This window comes from Labrus bergylta, chromosome 19 (assembly GCF_963930695.1).
Source record: "Labrus bergylta chromosome 19, fLabBer1.1, whole genome shotgun sequence".
Lineage (NCBI taxonomy): Eukaryota > Metazoa > Chordata > Actinopteri > Labriformes > Labridae > Labrus > Labrus bergylta.
The window spans coordinates 1,795,843-1,819,072 of NC_089213.1; the positions used below are offsets into that span (position 1 = coordinate 1,795,843).

Sequence of the window (23,230 nt, forward strand, 5' to 3'; positions counted from 1 at the left end):
TATCCCCCGGTTACGGCCTCAACCTTCCTGCCTGTTTTCATATTTGCTGTCCTTGTAAAGCACTTTGTAACTTGTTTTTGAAAAGTGCTCTATAAATAAAGATTATTATTATAGATTATTACAGTCTAAGTGAGTGATGCCCCCTGCACACAAGATGATGATTTATCTGTGATATTTATGGTCTTGGTCTTGACTCGGTCTCAATCCCTAAATGTCTCGCTCTTGGCCTCAGACTGTTCTGGTCTCGGTTAGTGTGGTCTTGACTACAACAGTAACAGATTATGGACATATCATTACAGACAATGCGTCTGCTTCCAGACTCACTTTTTGTCACTCCTTTATCTCCTCCAGGCAGGCAGTGAGTGTGGACGGTGATGGTGTGGCTGCAGCGGAGGTTGTGTGAGTTTTCAGGTAGAGTTGTGTGTCATCAGCGTAACGGGGGAAGGATATCCCGCGCTGGTCGATGATGTGGCTGCAGGGGGAACGTGTACTGGGCCAAGGACAGATCCTTTAAATGTCCAGAGACTTTAAAAGAGATTAAAAACAGACAAAGATGATTTTTCTCACCAAATAATTTATTAATCTGTTATTTTGATACCGGGTCGAGGTGAACATCGATGTACTGTAGTTTGTTACATTTAATAAGCACACAGGATTTACATTAACTGTGTTTTCACAACTGTCCCTTCCTGTTCAACAATCAACTGGTCATCAGAGGTCATGAAAGAAGTCGTGAAACATTTCAGGAATGTACAAATTTAACAACAAAATACATGAATGTCGTTTACAGCAGCATCGTGTAGCTCTGATTCTTTCATCTTTACATTCTCCTCACACACAGGAGTGTTGAGCGCTCTTTTTAAAGGCAGGGTTGGTCATTTTCGAAAACTAGCATGATTTTGAAAGTAGCATTCCCTCAGTGCTGCGTCTGCACCCCCTCCCCTCTGTGCTCCCTCTAAAGCCACGCCCCCTCACTTACATACACGAGCGCCGTCCCTCCAGAAGTGGACCTCAGCTTTTGCATTGTGTAGAAACTACGTCGTCTCATGTCTCATTCAGCGGTCAGTTAACTCTCAGTATAAACTCCTAAAGTCATCGGTGACGAGCTTTGAGTGTGAGCTAGAGCAGGTAAGAGGTAGAGAGCGAGCAGGGAGACAGGGAGGCGTCTGATTGGTTCATCAGATTGGTACCTCGTGGCAGACATTAGTTGAAGTTTTTACAGACTTACAAACTGATACAGATGACGGATTTTCTTTGTTCCTTTTTCAGAGAACATGAGTCATTAATGTCTGTCAGGACCTAAAGACAACTTACACCAAAGTCTTTAAAAGTGGATCTGGAGAAAATGACCAACCCTGCCTTTAAGGAACCAATTCTGATGATCGCTTTCACAGAACCTGACTGATTGGGCCTAAAACAACAAACAAAAAAACTCTCTTTGGTTTTGAGTCTGCAGAGCTCCTGAAGTCCTAAAGAGTTAAATGTTGAATGTTGTTCACACAATATAAATATCCTGTGGGAACAAGTCATCATCTTCTGGATCAAGATAACATTTTTACCTTTTTGGAACTTCTTGTTCTCCGTCATGTCTAAGTCGTTAACTTCATCTTCTTATTTAAACAGACATCTCCTGGTTTAGGGCATTTTAACTCCTGATAAAACTAAACTTTATTTATAGATTTGAAGGTTTAGTTACATCAGACTTGTTTAGGAAACCGAGATGCACATTAGCAACTGCTTGTGCAAATTTGCACTGCAGGAAATTATTGTTAAGGTTTTTAATCCCGTCAAATAATCAATTAAACCTCAAACACATGGTCTGTTCACGGCTAAAGTTACCTGTCGATGTAGTTAGCATCAGCTCTGTTGCTATGGTTACAGTACATCTTCTGCACTAATATGTATGACTGTGCTGAAACAAGATACTAATTCTTTACAGTACAAGTATTTAACATTAATCACACTGTGAGATCAAATGCTTAGTAACAGAATGAATTTGTGTTAAACGAGTAAATGAAAATGCTGATAAGGCACATAAACACATGATAACGTCCCACTTTGAAGAAAGTTAGCAAGACGACAAATAAACAACCTCTTTACAAACAAACCCAACATTTGAAATGACTAACACAAGGAAGAACATTGGAATAACGTGCACAATCTGAAGTACCACACCCCTCCCTGTCTGTGTGTCCTTTAAGTACCTTTTCAGTTTGGTCCCTGAATGCATCACACAGCTCTCACATTACTCTGAAGTAACAAGAGTCCCAGTAAATATATATCTACAGCACAGAGCTAAAAGTGTGTTAACCTCAGCAGAGGTCCAGGAGAGACGACACACGACCAGAGAAAAATAAACTTTGAGGATTAAATGTACGAGATAAAAAGTAAACAACCTGATGTGTGTTTCAATCTGCTAAATTTAAGTTCTTTTTCTGTTTCATCCTGAGTGAGCAATGAAGAAGGAACCCAAGAGAAACTAATATAATCTACGAGTCAGCCGTTTTAAAACATATTACACTCAGCTGAGGTTTCCATGATTATTATTACTTAAAGCTCCTGTGAGGAACTGGCACCCTGTTTGGATTATGTTTGGTTAGTTCGATTTATCACACACAGTAATAAGTAATGTATGCGGGGGGTACTGTAAAAAAAAGAAAAAGCCTCTTTCCACAGCGTGCTGTAAATCTTCCAATCTGAAACCGTGCAGCAGTTACAGGCAGAACAAAAACTCAACAAATTCAGGCCAGTTTAAAAACTCCTCACAGGAGTTTTAAAAGAACAAAAGACTCACCGGCTCTAATGAGAACAAGATTATCAGATAGTCGTTTGGGAATTGTCCTTTAAAGGTGACATATTCTCCTCCTTTTCAACTAGTCTCAGAGTTCCTTAAAACATGTGTGTCAAGTTTCTTGTTCTAAATCCACTCTGATCCTGTATGTGATCATGTCTATAAACCCCTCTATTTCAGCCCTGCTCAGAACAGGCTGTTTCTGTGTCTGTACCTTTAAATATGTAAATGAGCTGTGTCTGACCACGCCCCCTCTCTGGAAGGGGCTTGGGTGTACTCGGTCTTTCTCGCTCCATGTCCTATTGTTTACGGTGAGAAGGCAGACTCAGAGGGCAGAACAAACACCTAGCTGTGGGAGTGTCACCCAGCTGGGGGAGGGGCTACTGCCCTTTGTGATGTCATGAAGGGACAGTTTTTACGTGAACTACCCCAGTAGTTAATCATGTTAAACAATCAAAGGAAATATCCTGACCATCAGTAGGACAGGTTTTCTTTTAATACAGGTTTTATTTACTTTGTTCCAAAAGCTGAAATCCAAACATGGCCTTCGCTCTACTTAACAGGAAGCGTTTTGCGTTCACATCTAAAAATCTGCTCAGTTTGTCTGAATTAACGAGGTGATTATCTCTGGAATAAGAAAAAGGTGGAGTAACAAGACACCAGTATCCTTCAGATCCACCAGAAGCTCTCATTTTGACCACTCGAGTGTTTCATTAACATCCAGTTTTATTTGGGAGTTACTTTTCAGTAACGTAGATAATGTTAATCAGTTTATTGACTTTGTGCAGACACATCAGATCTTTGCTGTTGAGACTCAAAACAAGCTCTGCTCCGCTTGCTGGACGTTGCAGAGTTTCTGCAGGATCACCTCAGCTGATACGACATGCTCCATGGACATAAGATGATGCATCTGAAATCCATTCAGGCTGGTGACTCGAGAGACACGCAGAGACATGCATTGCTGAATTACTGGATCCCAAATGTGCAGCTGAGGCGTCGACCTTGTTAATTCAGACGAACAGCAGATTTTTGTGTGCCTCCTAACATCTTTATCAAAGTTTACTTCTTAGGAAACTTACATTTAAGGACTCTTAAGCTTATCTTTCAAACTGGTGCCTTCTGCATAACAAGTGACCTGGACTACAACTACATTCACACCAAGAAACCAAACAGGAAGACTACTTCAAAATAAGATAAAGCGTTGAAATTAAAACGTCCACAAATATCTGAGAGGTCAGGGTCTGTAACTGTTGAAAATTGTTGCAGAAAAAACAAACACAATGTAGGCTTTTTTCAATAATAAAATGTTACTGTATGAAAAAAAGAAAAGACTTCTTTGTGTGTGTGCCAGCTTCTGAAAAGTGAGGATTTCTTTAAAATGAGGTCCCTAACTTGTTTCAGGTGAGGTATGCTTGTAAACACACTATACACTGTATAGCTTAGATAGGACAACATCTACCATCAGGAGGTTTCAATAACAAGGAAACCCTGTGCAGAACACTTTCTCTACAGCTGATTAAGTGGATCAGATGGACCCGAGCGCTTCAGAATGACAGGTTAGTATGTGTTCATACGACGTATATACTCTTTATATTTACAGTAATAATAAACTTCTCCTCACTACAAGTAAACTCTGTGAACAACGAGACAGTGAAGGCCGAACACAGAGGCTGAGAAGACGAGTCGCCTCCTGCTTTTCAAGATGTTTATGTTTAGAAAGGATGGACCATATCGGACAACAGATTTAAAACTTCACTTCTGACTTTTGTTTCTTTAAAAAACAAACAAAGTCATCAGAGTGAGTCTGGAGTTCAAGCCAAAAGACCAGATAGTTAGTGTCAGGTGAAAACTCCTCTCTGTACACGTGTGGATATTTCTTTGTCCTCTTGTTAAGAAGATAAATAATTATTTAACTGTTCAACTGGATAACCTTTAAGCAAAGCAGCCATGACGTAACTTCCAAATCCACACGGCAGGAGAAGACACACCGCTGTCAATTCAGAAACACAAACCTGCAACGTTTGCTTCTTCTCTTCAAACACTGAACCATGGGTATGTGCAGATTTGTGTTAACTTATTATATTTATAAAGTACAATACGTTACGATAGAACAGCCTTGTATCTACTCTACTGATACTATAATGTTGCCACAGAAGAAGGTAAGAGTCTGTTCACTTTTTGGTCTCCTCTCAACATAAACAACACTCTGACACAGAACAAAAAAAAACAACCTTTAACAACGTTTCTGATACTGAAAACTAAACCCCTCTCACTGAGAGTGAAGGTCCATTTTACTGAGGCCACTTTTTGGAGGCAGGTTCCCTAAAAGTCTTTGTGGCGTGACGATTGGAGGATAGTTAGAGACGCCATCAGAACGACCACTATTTCACTTACTTTACGGCACAATGGTCAACAGTGGAATCTTAGAATGGCGTTGATTTATAAACACGTACAGGTTCTTCAGTTTTTGTCCAACAGAAGCGTTGTCTTCCTTCACAAAGATTATCACTGCTTGTTGTGAGTGTTGGCGGGTAAAAGTGCTTCACTTGCTCCAAGTTTACAACATTGTAAAATCAGCCGCAGGAACCAGGAACACGACAGCCCCCTGGTGGACAAAACACACACTTTTGGTTTAAGTCACACTACTATCATTGGCACTAACCTCACACACATCTTCATCACACACACTTCGTCCCAGCCCCAGTCCACCAAACATCCCTGATCCCTGACCTGGACTTGAAACGACCCCTAGAAGCGCCCCTGTGGCGGCCATGTTGTTGCTCAGGGCAGCACTGCTGCTGTTGCTCACGCTGTTGTTGCTGATGCTTCCTGCGGCTGAGACACCGCCGTGCTGCGGCGACAGAACAGAGCCCGAGAGATGTGGGGAAGTAACAGACACGCCTCCTCTTCCTCCCAGAATTCCTCCATGTCCTCCTTCGCCTGCAGACAGGAGGAGTTGAGGAGGTGACATCAAATCTTGCCCGTCATCACTTCCTCTTCTCCCTCCTTCACTGCTGCTCCCTCCTTCGCCGCTCTCTCCCAGCCCGCCGCGCCTCTCGCAGTGTGAGCGGTGCCTCATGAAGCTGTCTCGCCACATGAACTTCTTGCCACAGCTGAGGCAGTCGTACGGCTTGAGGCCCGTGTGCGTCTTCATGTGCTCCGTCAGGTGATGCTTCATCTTGAACTTCTTGGAACAGACTGGGCAGTGGAAGGGCCGCAGGTCCAGGTGCATGTTGATGTGGCGGTCCCGCATGCTCTTGTGAGTGAACGTCTTCCCACAGTGGCACATAAATACTTTCCCTGAACCCCCAGTGCTGTTGGCACCGCCCCCACTCCCGATCCCCCCGCTGTCCAAGCCGTCCACTCCCAAACCGCCCTGCACAGACAGGTGCACCGCACCGTGCTCCAGACCGGGTCCTTTAAAAGAGGCTCCTCCCATCATACCACCAGTCAGACCCAGGGGCGGGGCCGAAGAGTCCAGAGAGAGACCGGAGGCCTGGCTGTAGAGGAGGATCTGGTTCCCCTGCATGTCAAGGGGGAAGAGCTGAGTCCGGGCTGAGGCTGCAGACTGGACCTGGCCCAGCAGCGCTGACACGGCACGGTTGGCGCTCTGGCTCTGACCGGCTCCACTGTCATGAAGGTGCTGAGCCAAAGTCTGGTCCATCAAACTGCCTTCAAACTTGAGGTAGTCCTCTGAAGACTGACAGTAGTCCACCTGCAGAGGGACGGGAAAAGGGTTTTAGATTTGTGATGAACTGTAAATTGTAATCTGCTGTTACAACAAATGGATGGAATGAATTAGCATCTGAAGGTTTTATAAACGTGAGTCCCAGTTTTTCTAGATTAGCTCGAGTTGACTGCCTGAACTAGCTCACAGGCGTTTCTTTGCACATCACGTAGCTTCAGTCAGCTGTTTGTCTGTTTGACCTGCAGAAAGAAGGTACCAAAATCTGAACTTCTGATATTAACTTTTAAACCAGTGCTGGAGAAATGTGTTTTTGGAGCTTTCTTTAACATTTATTTTGGGGCTTTTAATGTCTTTATAAGAGAGACAGGACGAAGCATAGAGTCAGAAATAGGGAACAGAGAGAGAAAGTGGGAAATGACACGCAGCAAGGAAGCCACAGGTCAGATTCAAACCAGGGCTGTCTCCTTTAAAGGGCTGCAAACTTAACTGCTAGGCCACCAGTGAGTGTTTATTTAGAGCTTTCTACCAGAAATCAAACTCTGTAACCGAGCAGATAAAAGACAACTGCTGTTTCCACCTTCATCACTTCACACCTTCAGAATTAAAGTTTCAAACTTCTGAGTATTTCTTTTAAACATTACTCCTCTTCTCTGTAATCCATTCATGCATGTCATCGTTTGCCTAAAACATCCCTGAAACTTTGTAAAAACATTCAGTTCCTTCATAGATTCATTATGGTAAATGCCAGGATGTTGACATCAGTGCGATGAGATGTAATCATTCGGGGTCCGAGAGTTCAAGAAACACTTCATGTGGTCAGGCGGATTATCCTGGTCAGAGAAACATGCAGACAATGTCATCACTGTCGTCGTGAAAGGTGTGGCCACTGAAACTATGACATCACAATGACATGGTTATTGTCAAAGCAGTGAAAACAGGAAAACACGTACAAAACTTTGTGCAGAGAAGACTTTAAAGCTTTACTAAGAAAGAAAGGATCAAGATGACTTCTATCGGTTAACATTATTAACACGATGAAAAGAAACATACAAATAGTGTCTGAATATATATAAACACAAAACAGAGACAAGAAGGACATGATGAAACTCTTTAATCATCAATGTTCATTTTACAGATTCAGGACTGATTTAACTTATTTTCAAAGACAGGAATGAAAAGAGAGGAAACAAGAACAAAGGTGAAGGTTAACAGAGATTAATAAAGGTGAAGTTAGGAGTGTCTTTAGGTTTGAAGAACATTTATCTTTCAGTGTGTTCAACGAAGGAGTTACAGTCATAAAATAGAATATAAATGATTCACCTTTTGAAAGTTTTTTTTTTTACCATAATACTGATAAAAGTTTCCTCTTGTCTGAAAATAAAAACTTGAAAGAAAACATCAGCTACTAAACTGTAAGATCAAATTTAACAATCTGCTGGGAAACCTTCCAGCTCAGTATTTATACGTGGAACAGATCTCTGATTTGTTTTCAAATACAGTCGATCACGTCCAACACTCTGGACATGAAGCCGTGTGAGTCCTCTCTCATGTCTGTCATGGTATCCCTCAGAATGAACCTGGAAGAGAAATACACAGTGATGAGAAGGGTTGTGTAGAATAAAATATGTCTCTGTATACATTTTTATACATTTTCCTATCCTGAATCATTCAGATAGATGTAGGAATGTGCTGTACTTAATGTTGTCTCTCTGCTATTTTTAATCAAATACAGAGTTTAAATGTTGCTGCTTTTATTTACATGTTACACAACGTTCCAACTTTGTATAAATAGCTCTGATTGAGATGTGATTATATTAGTCATTAGTCAGTCAGAAGGAAACCTGGTATTTTTAGAAACGGTAGCTGTGATACATGCATCAGCCTTTCTCACAGAAACATGGTGTACTGTATTTATACTGTGTTTATCTCCCAGACACAAAGAAGTTATAAAGAGCGACACTTCTAACAAAGACTGATATTTTTTACAGTCATGAGATAAAACAACTCATCAGAAAGGTTCAACATTTAAATCAATTTGCATTTATTTAGCGAGGTGATAACATTAACACAAAGTTCTCATTTTCTATCAAATACAGACTGTATGACTTAGGTTTAGGTTTTTGGCGGAGCTACAAAATACAAATTTTATAACAATCAACATTCAAAATCATCAATAATTTCAATACTTACTGATGAAGAAAGCTTCAGATTGTTGGTCTGAGGCGGGATATGAGGTGAAAATGAAAGAGCAGGTCATTTGCTGCAGCCTTGTGTGATTGTAATTGCTGCTGAAGAAAGAAGGGGGTCGGGTCTCTGGCAGAAAGCCTCGACTACTTTTCCTCCCTGTTGCGTTGGCATCCATTCTAACTTTCTAACTTTCCCCAAACTAAAACTCTTGCCTCCAGCTTTTTAAAAAACACACTATAACCACATGAACACACAGCATTGTGTCTTCAAAGTGAGTCTCAGTTCACCTGTGAGTCCATGTCACTCTCAGCTCGCCCCCCCAGCTCGGCTGAAAGACTCCTTACGTTGGAGATGTTGAAGTCACTTCTCTCCCTCTGTCTGGCCAGCTCCATCTCCCTCTCATCCTCGTCCTCCTCATCTTCTCCTCCTTCTTCTCCAGACACTACGATGAGGTCGTCGTCCTCCAATCGCTCGGTTTTCACGACCACCCACTGTTTACGAGGCATGATGCTGGGCTGGCTGTATGTAGGACGCTTCTGAGGTGGCATCGCTGTTTCCTCCCCATCCTTTAAATCAAGATATTCCATGTTACAATACAGCACTGAGGGATATTTCATATTTGTTGTCTGTTAAAGATCTGAATAATCGAAACATCATGTTAGAATCAAGGTAAAGCAGCATGACAAACGGGCAGTTTTAGTCTTTCAAAGTGTCTGATCAGCCTTATTGTAGATAATCATTCTCCTTCTGTTTATATTTGCACAGTCAGATTCATATTGCTAATGATCACAAAGCTAAATATATTTAAAATAGTAACGAGAGCTTCTTAAGAAACTGTTTCATGACTGTGGGACAAAGAGAAACTATGTTCTTCCCGTGACAAATACTTCACATCTATTCAGAAATGATGACATTTGTTTTGATCATTGTCTGACAAAAATACAAAAACAACGCTGAAACAAAACAACTTTAAAACACGAGGTTTCAGGGTGCATTTAAAGATGTTCCACAGTGACGGAGCATCACCGCTCACCTGATAGGACGACACACCAAAGCTGTCGCTGACCCCGACTTCCTGCTCCGACAACGAGCTCATTTTCTTCCTCCTGCCACTCCCTCCTCCTCTTCCCCGCTTCCTTTGGTGGTACAACACCTCCTCCTCTTCCTCCTCTACTTCCTCCTCCTCTTCCTCAATAAGGAATCCTTCCTCTCCTCCAGAAGGGGTGCAGTAGCTTGGGGTGTTGCTAGCCCCGCCTCCGTCCACTGAAGCTCCTGCTGCGGCTGCACCGCTCCCGTCCCTGGGGCTGAAGTAGTTGGTGCTGCTGGGAGACTGGCTCTCGCTCACTGATGGCCGGCTGGGAGGCTGGGAGGCACGCTGGGCCTCGATGGACCCGACCACTTGGGCTTGTCCAGCACCAACCCCACCGTTTCTTACAGCTCTGTTACCTCCACCTGCGTCAGTGTCCCCATTGCTGCTGCTGCTACACCCGGGGTTAGCTGACCCTTCACCTCCTCTGATGCCCGCTCCGTCCTGCACGCCGCCACCTCCTCCACCGCTCCCTGCTACCGCACGGCCCTCCTTCAGCAGCTCGGTGCATTTGTCCACGATGTGCCACATCTGCAGCACGCTGCCCACCGTGAGGTAGTTGACTATGTCCTCTCGCAGCATCCTGAGCTGACCGGTGTAGGCGCAGCTCAGCACGCTCTCAAACGCCAACGGGTCCATTACAGCAGGGATGGAGACAGTAGACATGTTCTTCAGTAGTACCTGTGGATGGGAGAAGAATGATTGAATGAATAGAAGCAGGTCTGTTTTCAAAAAGACGACATGCCTCTCGAACATAAACACTGATGATCACAGAAAAACAGATCCTCCATTGATTTTTGTTTTTACTGCTCTTTTGTAAATAAATACAATGAGCTGCGGATTATTCACCACTAACATATTCTAATTTTACAACAAACACTGACAGTGAAGTGAAAAAGAACAACTGGCCACCGGAGACAAACCACCAGGCACACTCACAGGCAGTTTTAGAGTCACTCATTATAAGCTAACGAGCATGTGGACTGTGGAGGGAAAGTGATGCACGGAGAGAACCTGCAAACTCCACACAGAGAGGCACCTGTCCAGTTGGGATTCGAACCAGGCAACAGCGCTAACCACTGCGCCACCATACAGTCCTCGCCTCGCTCTTTTTACAACACAAATGGTTACATCATCAGCTGATCTATTTTTTGTTTTTTAGTATATTCTTAATTTCTATTTTTTTCTTTAAATTGTACTGTGTTCACTTTTTGTCTGCAGTCTTTGCTCTTTGCTGCTGTAACAATGTAAATTTCCCCGCTGTGGGATAAATAAAGGATTCTCTTATCTTATCATAGACTGAGTGTTGACTGAAGTGCGTCACATGCCTCCTCCACGATTTTAACCTAAAGGTTTTCAAATGTAGACAAGTGCATCAAAATCCAAAATTCTGTATCTGCATTCATGAAAGGAAGCGTGCCTCTTAGAGACAAAAAAAACAACCTATGTTCTCAATCAGAAAGAGACTATGACTCTAAGAAGTGTTCATATGTTCTTACTGGTTACATAACAGCTGTGGCATACAAGTGACAACACAGCACTCCCACCTGGTCATGGAAATAGGGTGAGGAGGCGGCCAGGACGCAGCGGTGAGCTTTGAACACTTGTCCCTGGACGTGGATGGAGAGGTCACAGAGCCGGCCTTCTTCTCTCTGTCGGTTCAGACTCTCGAGCACCGAGGCCTGAGCGCCGGGAAAGCACACCTGCACCGCCGAGCCAGATGTGTCGCTGGGAGCTGAGCTGCTGCTGCTTCCCACTTCCATGGACAAGGACTGCATCTGAAGAGGAAAATAAACGTTCATGACTTTTAAACGTTCAAAGTTTCTGATCAGGTTCAACTCCTGATAAAATGATAATTCCCTCTTGTTTTGTTATTGCTGTTTATCTGTAGAGTTCTACTTGATAACTTGAGATTGTGATTCTCATCTAGTCAAAGAACTCCAAGATGAATATAGCCGTTAGGTCTTTACGTCAATCACTTGGCAGTATGTGTGGGACCCTGAGGGCACAGAGACGTTTCATGCAGAGGGAACAGAAGCCAATCAAGGAAGCAGTTGAATTGATTTGCCACTGTTGTTTCCAAGGAAAGACTTTTGATTTACCCAGAATACATTGCAATAGAGTCCTATACTTGAGACAGCCTTGTGCAACTGGAAACCTTTAAGTGTTTAATTGACGTATTTGTGAGATGTCAGCCACAGTCACAGTGCGTCTTTGTGCAGCCGGCTCCTCCTGCAGCACTGTCAACAACATGCACAGTATTTATATTTACAGCCCGACCTTGTGCCTCATTTGTATATCACCAGTTTGTCACTTTATTGCACTTAAAAAAATATATATATTTACAGCCCGATAAAAGGCTTTTACTGTAAAACTTCAAATAAAAGCCTATCCCAATCAAAGACCTACTACGTTTTACTAGCCTGGCGTTCCCAAACCAATAATTGTGTTATTCATTATGTGTATTGCTAAACTCATATTGCGATTAAATGTGCAGTCCGATTATGAAATGGCATCGTCGTATATTTATTTCTTATATGGACACACATATTCTTTTCTGAAATGTATGAAGTTTGTCTCTGCTCCTGCAAAGCACTTTGAATAATCTGATACGGTGGCTGGGAAGTGAACAAAACACATTTTTTTGCAAAGCTTGAGACAGATTGACATTTTTTTGGTAAAATGTTTTATAATTTTTTTAAAACAAAATAACGAAGGACAAAATACATTTACATTTTATTAAATACATTTACAAAATGCGATATACGAGCGCTGATGCAACTGAGACAAATTTACAAGAGACAGAAAACTTTTACAAGTCACCACACACATGTACAAACGACAGCATCCATCCAGAAAGAGAACGTACCAGAAAACTAGAAGTGACTCAGAAGTGAGCGGTCAATTCCTACGTTTTAGCAGAAAGATTCAGATAACAGTCTCAAACTGACAAACATCACTCGGTCACCTGAAACTCTGTATAACAAATTTGCACAGTCTTGCTTTTGCTTTTGTTTTTTAAAGACAATGAGAAAGGCATCCTCACACAGTCTCACTTATTACTGATACATTTGATCATACAACGTTTCAGTTTAACTGACCTTCATCAAGTATAATGGCAGCAACAAACCATTTCTATGTACATATACACCAAAGAGACTGCCTCAGTTTTCAATCACCCAATCAGACAGCCACTCAGATTGACACTTATGCTGCATTCATGTGCTCCTCGGATGGTCCCAGTTTCCGAGAAATGGTTCTCAAACTTCAGAGCAAACACAGCAACAAACATCGTGGATGCTACGAAGAAAATGTATGAAATGTCTCTATTAAAGTTAAATTAAAGCAAAAAGTTCATGTGCAAGTATCTTAACATTAACAAAACATCGTTTTCTGAGATGTTGTTCCGACTTGAGCAGGCTGTCACGACCCGGCCTGACAAAACCACAGGAAAGTTTATAACCAGAATACAACAAAACATGTTGCAGTTCAGGAGCTGTGGTGATGGTGTGATGCTGAGAATGGATGAGAGACGGAATGAGAGGCTGACAGCCTGATCTTAAACAGCCTACACCTGGGAGACTGATCATGTCTGTCCAGGTGTGACAGAACACCGCCCACCAGCAACCTGCGGAGACATGAACACACAGACACAAGGGCAAAACACAATAGCAGGCCCTGCTGGTGGGAGGGCCATCATCACAAAGCGTTCACGTGCATTTTACAACTCGGAACCTAGTTTTTACGATGTGCCCGACACCACATGAATGCACCACAAGTCCATCATCAGCCAGGGAAGAGTTCAAAGGTCACAATTAAGCACAATAAATGTTGAACATTCAGGTAACCTTCTACCCAATGAATTCATATTAATTAAAAAAAAAAAAAAGTTAAATATATTTTCCAAAATGTAAATTTGTCTCAAGCTTTGTCAAAGTGTTTCACACACTTAAATTTTGTTTTGTTCTTCCCAGATATTTGAAAGGTAGATAGATAGGTAGATAGATAAATAGATAGATAGATACTTTATTGATCCCGAGGGAAATTCAAAGCATCCAGTAGCAGGTTACAAAGACATGACATGAAACATTTGTTACAAATTAAGCCGCAAAAAGAGCTGCAAAACCGACCCCCCCCCTCCCATACATATATATTAACCCCAAAAAAGATTTAAAGAATACCCTTACATTAGGGGTGGGCAACTGGCGGCCCGGAGGCCACATGCGGCCCTCGTCAACCCTTAATGTGGCCCTCAGGTCAATTTTTTTGCTCATTTCAGTGTTTGGTTTCAACACAATAAAACACAACAAAAAATATTTTCTTATAATGCTGAAACGCTGTTCGTGAGCAAACAGGAGCAGGAAGAGGAAAACTTATAATACCTGCCCCCCCTTTTCCTAATAACACAAGAGACTGTTTAACAGAATAAGATGGCTAACCTGTTGTTTTCTCTTTCTTTCACAAAACAAAAAATAGATCAAAAATATAGAAACATCAAATACAATCAGTTAGATTAACTCAATACATTCATCATTTCCCAGAACCTTTTCTTTATACATTATTTTAAATTGAATGATACTTGAGCAGCATTTTAAATGAGTATCGAGAGAATTCCATAATTTAACTGAGATACACATTTTGTTTTAATGTACTGCGTGCAAATGGACTTTTAAAATTAAACCTCCGTCTATGATCCTCCTCATTAGATGTAAATATAATCTCCAAATATATCAAAACATGAAGAAAACATGATAAAATCTGCCATGAAATCATGAAAAACAAAAATATTTCCATAATAATATTTGATCACTGGTATATGTTGAGTTAAATTTGAGACATAATTGACTGTAATCATTTTTGTATTCTACAATTTGGCCCCCTGACAGTCAGAATTAAATGAATGTGGCCCCTTGCTGTGACCAAAGTTTCCCCTCCCTGCCCTCGAAGAAACAAACTTAAACTGTGCAATTAAAAAGTAGACTTCTACAATAACCCATGCAGGGATACAAATAAATGTGTAATTTAAAGCAAGAACTTTTAAACAGTTGAGGGGAAAAAATCTGTAATTAGACCTGAATATAAAAAATAAAGAAGTGTTGACCTTCTGAAGTTGTGTTGTTTATACATGTACAGCAATGTTAGGTACTATATAAATTAACTTGCAGTGCCTTAACTGTATTTATGATCCACATGAGTTAAAGCCTATCACACTGTTCTTAAATTAATTATAATTTAAGAAATAAAGGTCTGTGAGGCTCAAATCAACAGCACAGTTTTCCACGTTACAGAGTACCTGAACGCATCATGCTGACAGTTAATGAACATGACGAGCCAGCGGCAGTTTGTGTGTTAACAATCAACAGCTGGAGTGCAAACACTTTGAGTGGACAAGCTGAGAAAGCAAAGTAGTGTGTTGACAAAGAGGCCAGCTTAGTTGTGGACACGTTTTTACCCCGCAGGTCTCCTCTACTTCCAGAGAAACGTTTCCAAACCGTCCCCGCTTCAGGCTCTCATCACACCGTCAAGCTGTGACGTTAGCATGCGAGCTAACGTTAGCGCAGACGGCTGGCTTCGCACACCGGCAGCCCCTGCGGACGGTACACTCACCGTGCTTAGTTGACACTGCAGCCTTCAACGGTACAGTCTGTGACCGAGCTGCCGGCCCGGTGTCCCGCCGGTTCGTCCAGGCTCTGAAGTTTGAGAACCATTTCTCCAAAATGTTCTTCCCATCGGAGCTCTCCTGCAGCGGCAGACAGCGACGCGTCCCCTTTAAGAGGATTCCAGACAGACGAGGCAGACTTCGGCCGACAGGAAATACATTAAATAAATAATTAAAAAAAACATTTACAAACAACGATTTATCTTATGAAAGCAATATTAAAAACTGAAGATTCATTAAAAGTAAGGAAGTAGTGCATGAAAACTTCATCAGCAGTCGCAAAAGAACTTTATTTCACATGTCAGTTTTGTTTGTGTTTTAAAATACTCGTTTTTCTTTTTATGTATTTAGATTTTTTTTGGATAACTTTTTTATTCACTACGTGAGGACAAAATTTGTTTAATTCAAACCATCAAGAGTTTTATCTCTAAAGTATTTGTTTCTGACTTATTCAATCATAAAAATAAATCATAAAATAAATGTATTATTATTCAGTCTTTGTCTTCTCGTTGTAATGTAAACATCGTCCATTTCTCTTAAAGTGAGTCCTCATTCTGTTTTATCATTCACCATGTTTGAATTTTCTATTTTTTATTAAAAATGCCTTGAATCTGTTTTATAGGCTAATGCCACGACTTCTGTGGCTTTGTATTCTTGTCCATATTTGTTTGCATTGGTTTCAATGTACAAGCACAAAAGTAAAAAATGAGACTTGATTGTACAAATGACATTTGTACAAAAAGTTACTTGGAGAAATATCCAAATATAAACCAGAGTTTCCTCTCAAGACATTCAGAACTTAAGTTTGAGCAGAAAATAACATGTCCCTTGTATTATTGACATTATTATTGACATTGGAACATGCTGCAAAAAGACTGGAAAATAACTGAACTGAATGCTTTTAAATCCAGGCTGAGAGCACTTGAGTCGACCTCCTTTACTTGTAACTGTTTTTTATCATTTGAATTGCTGTCTGTATGTTGTGAGTGTGACTGTGTAACTTTTGCTGCCTCTTGGCCAGGACTCCCTTGAAAAAGAGGTTTTTAATCTCAATGAGACTGTTCTGGATAAATAAAGGTTAAATAAAAATAAAATAAAAAACATTATTTATCTAAAACTGAACATTTAACGGTTTCGTTACCTGAAACATTTCAAACTAATCATTAAATATTCTTTAATTCTTCTGTAAGTCCGACCTCCATGGGCTTCAACAGCACTACCAGCTCAGCTAAAACTTCCAAAGTGTCTGCATCCTGTACCCAGCATGAAGAGGCACTTGTTAAGTTAAAGGCCACTTTTCTACTGATTCTTTCTCTCCACTTGTCCCACTCTCAAATCACCTAATTTAACACACACACACACACACACACACACACATTTTATCTCACTCTCACAGCAATACTCAGCGAATCACACACACACACACACACACACTCACACGCACACGCACACACACACACACACACACTCACTCACACGCACACTCACACACACACACACACACACACTCACACACACACACACTCACTCATACGCACACTCACACACACACACACACTCACTCACACACACACACACACACACACACACACTCACTCACACGCACACTCACACTCACACACACACACACTCACACACACACACACACACACACACACACACACACACACACACACACACACTCACTCATACGCACACTCTCACACACACACACACTCACACGCGCACACACACACACACACACACACACACACACACTCACTCATACGCACACTCACACACACACACACACTCACTCACTCACACGCACACTCACACTCACACACACACACACTCACACACACACACACACACACACACACACACACACACTCACTCATACGCACACTCTCACACACACACACACACACACACACACACACACACACACTCACTCACACGCACACTCACACTCACACACACACACACTCACACACACACTCACACACACACACACACACACACACACACACTCACTCACACGCACACTCACACTCACACACACACACACTCACACACACACTCACACACACACACACACACACACACACACACTCACTCATACGCACACTCTCACACACACACACACTCACACGCACACACACACACACACACACACACACACACTCACTCATACGCACACACACACACACACACACACTCACACACACACTCACACACACACTCACACACACTCACACACACACACACACACACACTCAGATTTCACACATTTTTTTTTATATTCAGGTCTAATTACAGATTTCTTTCCTCAACTGTTTTTAGGTTCTTGTTTAAATGTCACATATATTTTTATCCCTGTACAGGTTATGTACATTTCTTGTATAAGTCTTTTTTTAATTGCACAGTTTAAGTTTGATTCATCTCGGGGGATTCTTTAAATCTTTTTCTCAGGTTAATATATATGTATGGGAGGGGGGGGCGTCGGTTTTGTGGTTAATTTGTAACAAATGTTTCATGTCATGTCTTTGTAACCTGCTACTGGATGCTTTGAATTTCCCTCAGGATCAATAAAGTATCTATCTATCTATCTATCTCTATATCTATCTCTCTATCTACCTATCTCTATATCTACCTATCTCTATATCTATCTATCTATCTCTATATCTATCTCTCTATCTACCTATCTCTATATCTATCTACCTATCTCTATATCTATCTCTCTATCTACCTATCTCTATATCTATCTACCTATCTCTATATCTATCTCTCTATCTACCTATCTCTATATCTATCTCTCTATCTACCTATCTCTATATCTATCTACCTATCTCTATATCTATCTCTCTATCTACCTATCTCTATATCTATCTATCTATCTATCTATCTATCTATCTATCTATCTATCTATCTATCTATCTATCTATCGGTCTATCTATCTATCTACAGTACAGCAGCGCCACCGTGTGGTAATATTGAGTACTACCAGAAACTCCTCTCCCGGAAGACACCACTTTTGGAAGTTACTAAATGAACATGAACACTGATTGAAATGGCGTCAGTGACGGTACGGGGCTCGGCTCTCTGCACCGCGTCTCTGCTAAACTTTGCATTTGTTTTCATTTCCGGTGCAGACTTTGTTCGGTTCATTTCTTTTCGAGCAATTTACCACAACATTACCGGGGAGACGACCCTGTGCCAAGGTGAGCTTTCCACACGCCGCTGGCAGGCGACCAGGAAAAGTTAGCTAACGTTAATGGAGGAGTTATCAGCTGATAGCAGAATGCTTCATTACTATAATCTAGTTATACTATGGCTGCACAATATATAGTGTTTGATTAAAATAATGTTTAATGAAGAATCAATGTGTTTTAAGTAGCTCAGGTATATACACCTTTTCCTGTACCTAAGGGGGGGCGGTAGTAAAACAGCAGCAAGTATTGGATCCATATAAATAGTTGATCTACTTGATATTACACCTTCTGGCCACTAGAGGTCAGCGCCCGGCTAGCTCAGTCGGTAGAGCATGAGACTCTTAATCTCAGGGTCGTGGGTTCGAGCCCCACGTTGGGCGAAATTCCTTTTCCTCAAACGTGGGAATTACTGTTAGGATCAAAATATAGGAATTTAAACACATTTATTGTTGAACATTTTAAACCTCTCTACTCAAGTAGAAACTTAGAAACGGGATTAACCGTCCTGTTAGTCCTCCTTTCACTACCGAACTAATGAAACGAATAAAACGAACTTCGATTTGAGTTGGTTCAGAGCGTTTGTTTTGTCGGTTCGAGCCGAACAAAGGGAAGACAATAAGAAAATAAAGGGGGTAGAAAAAAAAAAAAAGATTTAAGGAAAAATATCATTGTATACGATTAATTTCTTTGAATTTCTCTGTTCAGAGGTAGGGGCTTCGTGAGACAGAAAAAGAGGTCTAGGTGTAGGCTGAAGGTGTAGAGGGTCCAGGTTATGTAGCCTATCATGAAGGTTTCTGTGGCATGTTTAATGCTTGAATGCTGCTGGACAGTAGGCTATTTGTGTGTCCTTCAGTATTAGGCAGAGGCTTGTTGCATTGTCCAAAAAGGACAAACCAGCACATCATTTATTCATTTATATGCTGAATACAACTTTGAATACAACCTTTGGTTTTATTTGAGTAGGCCTACTTTATTTATTCTGTTCTAAAAATGTAAAATCTACTGAACATAATAAGTTGAGCATTTACAGGCTTGTAAGGCTTAAAAGATAAAAGATGAATTCACTGTGTTAGTGGCCTTTTGCTGTCAAAATCTACACCTCAAGTTTTAGAAACTCAAACTCCATCGGCATACAGAGGAAGGAAGTAAATTTAAACAGAACCAGAGCCATGCTATCTTGTGGTCAAATGTAAAGCTTATCAAGCAGTTCAACACTGACAAAGCAGACAAAGCAACCTGTTCTTGTCATATCCTATTGTGATTTTCTTGTGATTCCCACTCCTAAATGTATTGCTTATTTTAACAGGGACAGCTCACAATTACATGCAATTGCACCAGCGTTTTTTTTTTTCTTCAAATTATTCTGATTTAAACTCTACAATAAAGTGACCTTTCTTCTCTTGTTCACATCATTTGCATTCACATTTTTCAGACTCTGTACCTTGGTCAGAGGCCCTGCAGGACAGCTCTGTGCTCTGGTCTCTTGTTGTGGATTTGGGGCTGCTGGCTCTCTTCACCACACAGCACAGTCTGCTGGCCTGGTCTCCTGTCAAACAGGCCCTGCAGTCAGTGCTGGGAGCCCTAAACAGGACGGCATACTGCTTCACCACTGCACTGACCCTCCAGGTACAGCAACACACACTCTCAAAGTTTATAAAATGCTGCTTTTATCTGCTGCTGTTGTGGAAGACAAGTTAACTTGTTATATAAAGTTACTTTAACTGCTTTGTTGACTTAACATTGGACATGTTGTTTCTTTACACCACTCTGCATCATTATTCTTTTTCCTCTCATATCAGATTTTAATGCGTTACTGGCAGCCTGTGACCAGCGCCCCCTGTCTTTGGTCGGTACGTCATGCACCCTGGAATATCTGGTTTCCTCTGCTCTGCTTCACTCTGCACTTCCTCTGCTGGACAATCATCTGCAGCATCCTCATGATCTTTGATTGCCCAGAACTGCTGGGCGTCAAGCAGGTAAACAGGTATTCATTAGTGGGCTGTTCTTTGTCTACATAACAGGAAACAGTAAACACCAGGTTCAGTTGAATTCTCTATTTTGTGAATATAAAACCTAGATTATGTATCCTAAACACAAGGCCACCAGACTTCTTATTAACAATCTTACAACAAACTTTTAACAGTTTACATTTTTAAGCTTATCTCAATTATTTTAGGCTAATCTACGGTGGCTGGGAAGTGTAAAACAAAAGTACAAAGTGTAAAAACACTTTTACAAAGCTAGAGACAAATTTACATTTTTGGAAAACATTTTTAACTTTTTATTAAACATCTCCTTTGTAATCTGCAGCGTTACTGTAATAGTAGCGTAAAATCTACATTATTATAAGTGAATACAAATACAGTCCTTTTTAAAAGTTTATAAAAAAATAACCACATTAAGTCCGAGCTCTGATTTTGTAAATTTTTGATGTGATGGAAACATTATTATAAGATTTTTATTTTGTTGCTGATTAAAATGTATCAAGCATCATCTTCTATATTAAGTAATTTATTATCATTTTAATTTACTTGGAGAATGCTGGGCCGTCAGTGAGGTTTAACTGTGTGTCACAAAAAGTGCAAAATCAGGAATTTTAATTAAAAAGAACACAACCGGAGAACAGCTAATAACATTGAAATAAATATTGATCATAATGTCTTTATTAAAGAACAAACTGAGTGTGACAGGGATTGTGTTGTCTGTGGGAGTAATTCAGTGAACCTCTAGAAGTTACATGAATAGATAAAGATAAACTTTATTGATCCCCATGGGGGAATTTTTTTCATTACAACAGCTCAAGAAAACAGGAAACAGGAATATAATTATTAAAAATAACAAGAAGTTAAAACTCAAACATACGTACATCAGTTAAATAAAGGGAGAAAATTGACACATGATTGGTGCAGTTTCTTAATCTAACGCGTCCCTCTGTTCTCTCAGGTGTATTATGAGTGTCTCGGTTTAGGCGACCCCTTGTCTCAAAAGTCACCGGGTGCTCAGCGCTTCTTGTCTCACCTCCGTCACCCTGTGTGTCTTGAGCTGGGCGTGGTGCTGTGGCTCTTGCCCTGTTTGTCCCTGGATAGACTCCTGCTGGCGGGGACTCTGTCAACCTACCTGGCTTTCGCACACTCCCTGGACACACAGGATTTAGCGTACATGTGTGCTCACTTCAACAGTAAGATGCAGATCTTAACTGAGCCGCAGCGGGGCAGCGCTGACACCTCAGAGCGGGACAACGGCAACCACACGGAGAAGTGAAAGTCCTGTCACTGCTGTGATGAGAAGCTGAATGCTGTCTAACTATTGACCTGAAATGTTGAGTCTGGTAATCTGCTGTGCTGAATAAGAACAACAAACAACAAACGTGCTCAGGTTATTTACTGCAAATAATATATGACCACAAGCCGCTAAACACTGTATTTACTGTTTTTAATTGCATGTGTGGAGATTTTATTTTAATTTTATCAAACAGTTATTGCACTACATTCTGAAATGAACCCTCAACATATAACTTTAAAATTGAATTATAATTTACCATGTCATATATTGTCATAAACTGTTACATTCAATGTGCTACTGCAGGGATGATGTGAGGTTTTTCTCTCCATAAGTGAATATGGAAATAGAATTGCACATAATTAAAAACATGAAATGCAGATTTGAATTTTAGAAAAATGCAGCTACAGTTTAAAAACAACCCTTTTTGAATGTCTGAGGTATTGAATGTATTTCTTAACTTGCTTTTGATTGTGTTTTGGAAACACAAACATTATAATGTCTTTTTTTCCCAATCTATCTGTTACAATTCATCTTACTTTCTAACCCGAGTAACTTCATTGAAAAGTGTTTTCCTGAATGTTTGTGTGTGAGTGTCTTGACTTTAAAGTAGTGTAATATTTGATTTGTACGTTGAATGTGAGTGTTAGTTCACCTGTCTCTACATGGGGGATTCACTTCATGCAGCATTTTCAAGACCATGTTGAATAAATGTAGTACATGCTCGTGTCACAGCGTATTATGTCTGTTTATTCCACTTGTCAGGTCTTGTTTAGCATACATTAGTTCAGTTTTGTGGTTAGTTAGGTACACCCAGTTCAATTCAAAAACGTCATTTGCAATTCAAAGCTGCAGGTAGACAAAATATTTAAACCAAAAATGTGAAGTGTCCATTTAAAGACAAAAGGTAAATAACAAAGTAGATAAAAAGAGTAGATATGTGTGGCCAGTGATCGGACTAACACATGTAAACAGAACTATATGCTGTCAATGGGAATTAAATAAATATATAGCCTGCTGTATATTTTGTCTTAATGAGGGTTTAAATGGGTAAGGCAGGGGACATTAATGTTAGTCCTGTTAAAACTCATTTTATCAGGACTTGGCGGTATTGGAAGCACGCTACATAACGTCTGATCAGGTCTGCTGAACGCCTGTAGCTGTGACATCACAGCACGTTTCCCCCTCAACCTTAACCTCCACCTCTTTTCCAATTAGCGCAGCGGGACGGAGGGATGAGACGAGGGAAGGGGGGAGGGGCTGGGTGGGGGATTGGTGGTGGTGGTGCCCGGGCAGACGGCTGTGTACTTTAAACGCCTTTTCTTAGGTCCGACAATATGGTGTG

At 40.9% G+C, this 23,230-nt stretch overlaps 2 protein-coding genes and 1 non-coding gene across 4 annotated transcripts; 2 read left to right on the top strand and 1 right to left on the bottom strand.

Moving 5' to 3' along the window:
• Positions 1–554: 554 nt before the first annotated feature.
• On the bottom strand, positions 555–15,508 carry zbtb22b (zinc finger and BTB domain containing 22b). Of its 2 annotated transcripts, none has more exons than XM_065947994.1 (5): positions 15,361–15,508; positions 11,301–11,531; positions 9,700–10,434; positions 9,011–9,232; positions 555–6,506 (listed from the first exon to the last, which is right to left on the bottom strand). In XM_065947994.1, the coding sequence occupies exons 2-5, from the start codon at positions 11,529–11,531 to the stop codon at positions 5,424–5,426; spliced, it is 2,271 nt and encodes a 756-aa protein (XP_065804066.1). In that variant the 5' UTR covers positions 15,361–15,508; the 3' UTR covers positions 555–5,423. The 2 variants fall into 2 exon arrangements, with proteins under 2 accessions (XP_065804066.1, XP_020514697.3); XM_020659041.3 differs by having other exon boundaries at positions 8,954–9,232.
• Positions 15,509–18,422: 2,914 nt separating this feature from the next.
• nrm (nurim) lies at positions 18,423–22,614 on the top strand. Its single transcript, XM_065948198.1, has 4 exons — positions 18,423–18,615; positions 20,039–20,232; positions 20,406–20,582; positions 21,550–22,614. Exons 1-4 carry the CDS (start codon positions 18,465–18,467, stop codon positions 21,865–21,867), a joined length of 840 nt encoding a protein of 279 aa, XP_065804270.1. The 5' UTR covers positions 18,423–18,464; the 3' UTR covers positions 21,868–22,614.
• Positions 18,914–18,986, top strand: trnak-cuu (transfer RNA lysine (anticodon CUU)). The gene has a single exon. It is a non-coding gene; the product is annotated as a tRNA-Lys (tRNA).
• Positions 22,615–23,230: the final 616 nt, after the last annotated feature.

What these genes read in the sequence shown, in the direction of transcription:
- zbtb22b (XM_020659041.3), bottom strand. Translation starts at nt 11,531, where the DNA reads ATGCAGTCCTTGTCCATGGAAGTGGGAAGCAGCAGCAGCTCAGCTCCC. An exon ending in CACCCTATTTCCATGACCAG is followed by an intron (nt 10,435 to 11,300) that starts GTGGGAGTGCTG and finishes TCCCATCCACAG; the next exon opens with GTACTACTGAAGAACATGTC. An exon ending in AGAGTGACATGGACTCACAG is followed by an intron (nt 6,507 to 8,953) that starts GTGAACTGAGAC and finishes GTCCCTCTGCAG; the next exon opens with GTGGACTACTGTCAGTCTTC.
- nrm (XM_065948198.1), top strand. Translation starts at nt 18,465, where the DNA reads ATGGCGTCAGTGACGGTACGGGGCTCGGCTCTCTGCACCGCGTCTCTG. An exon ending in CCACTGCACTGACCCTCCAG is followed by an intron (nt 20,233 to 20,405) that starts GTACAGCAACAC and finishes CTCTCATATCAG; the next exon opens with ATTTTAATGCGTTACTGGCA. An exon ending in AACTGCTGGGCGTCAAGCAG is followed by an intron (nt 20,583 to 21,549) that starts GTAAACAGGTAT and finishes CTGTTCTCTCAG; the next exon opens with GTGTATTATGAGTGTCTCGG.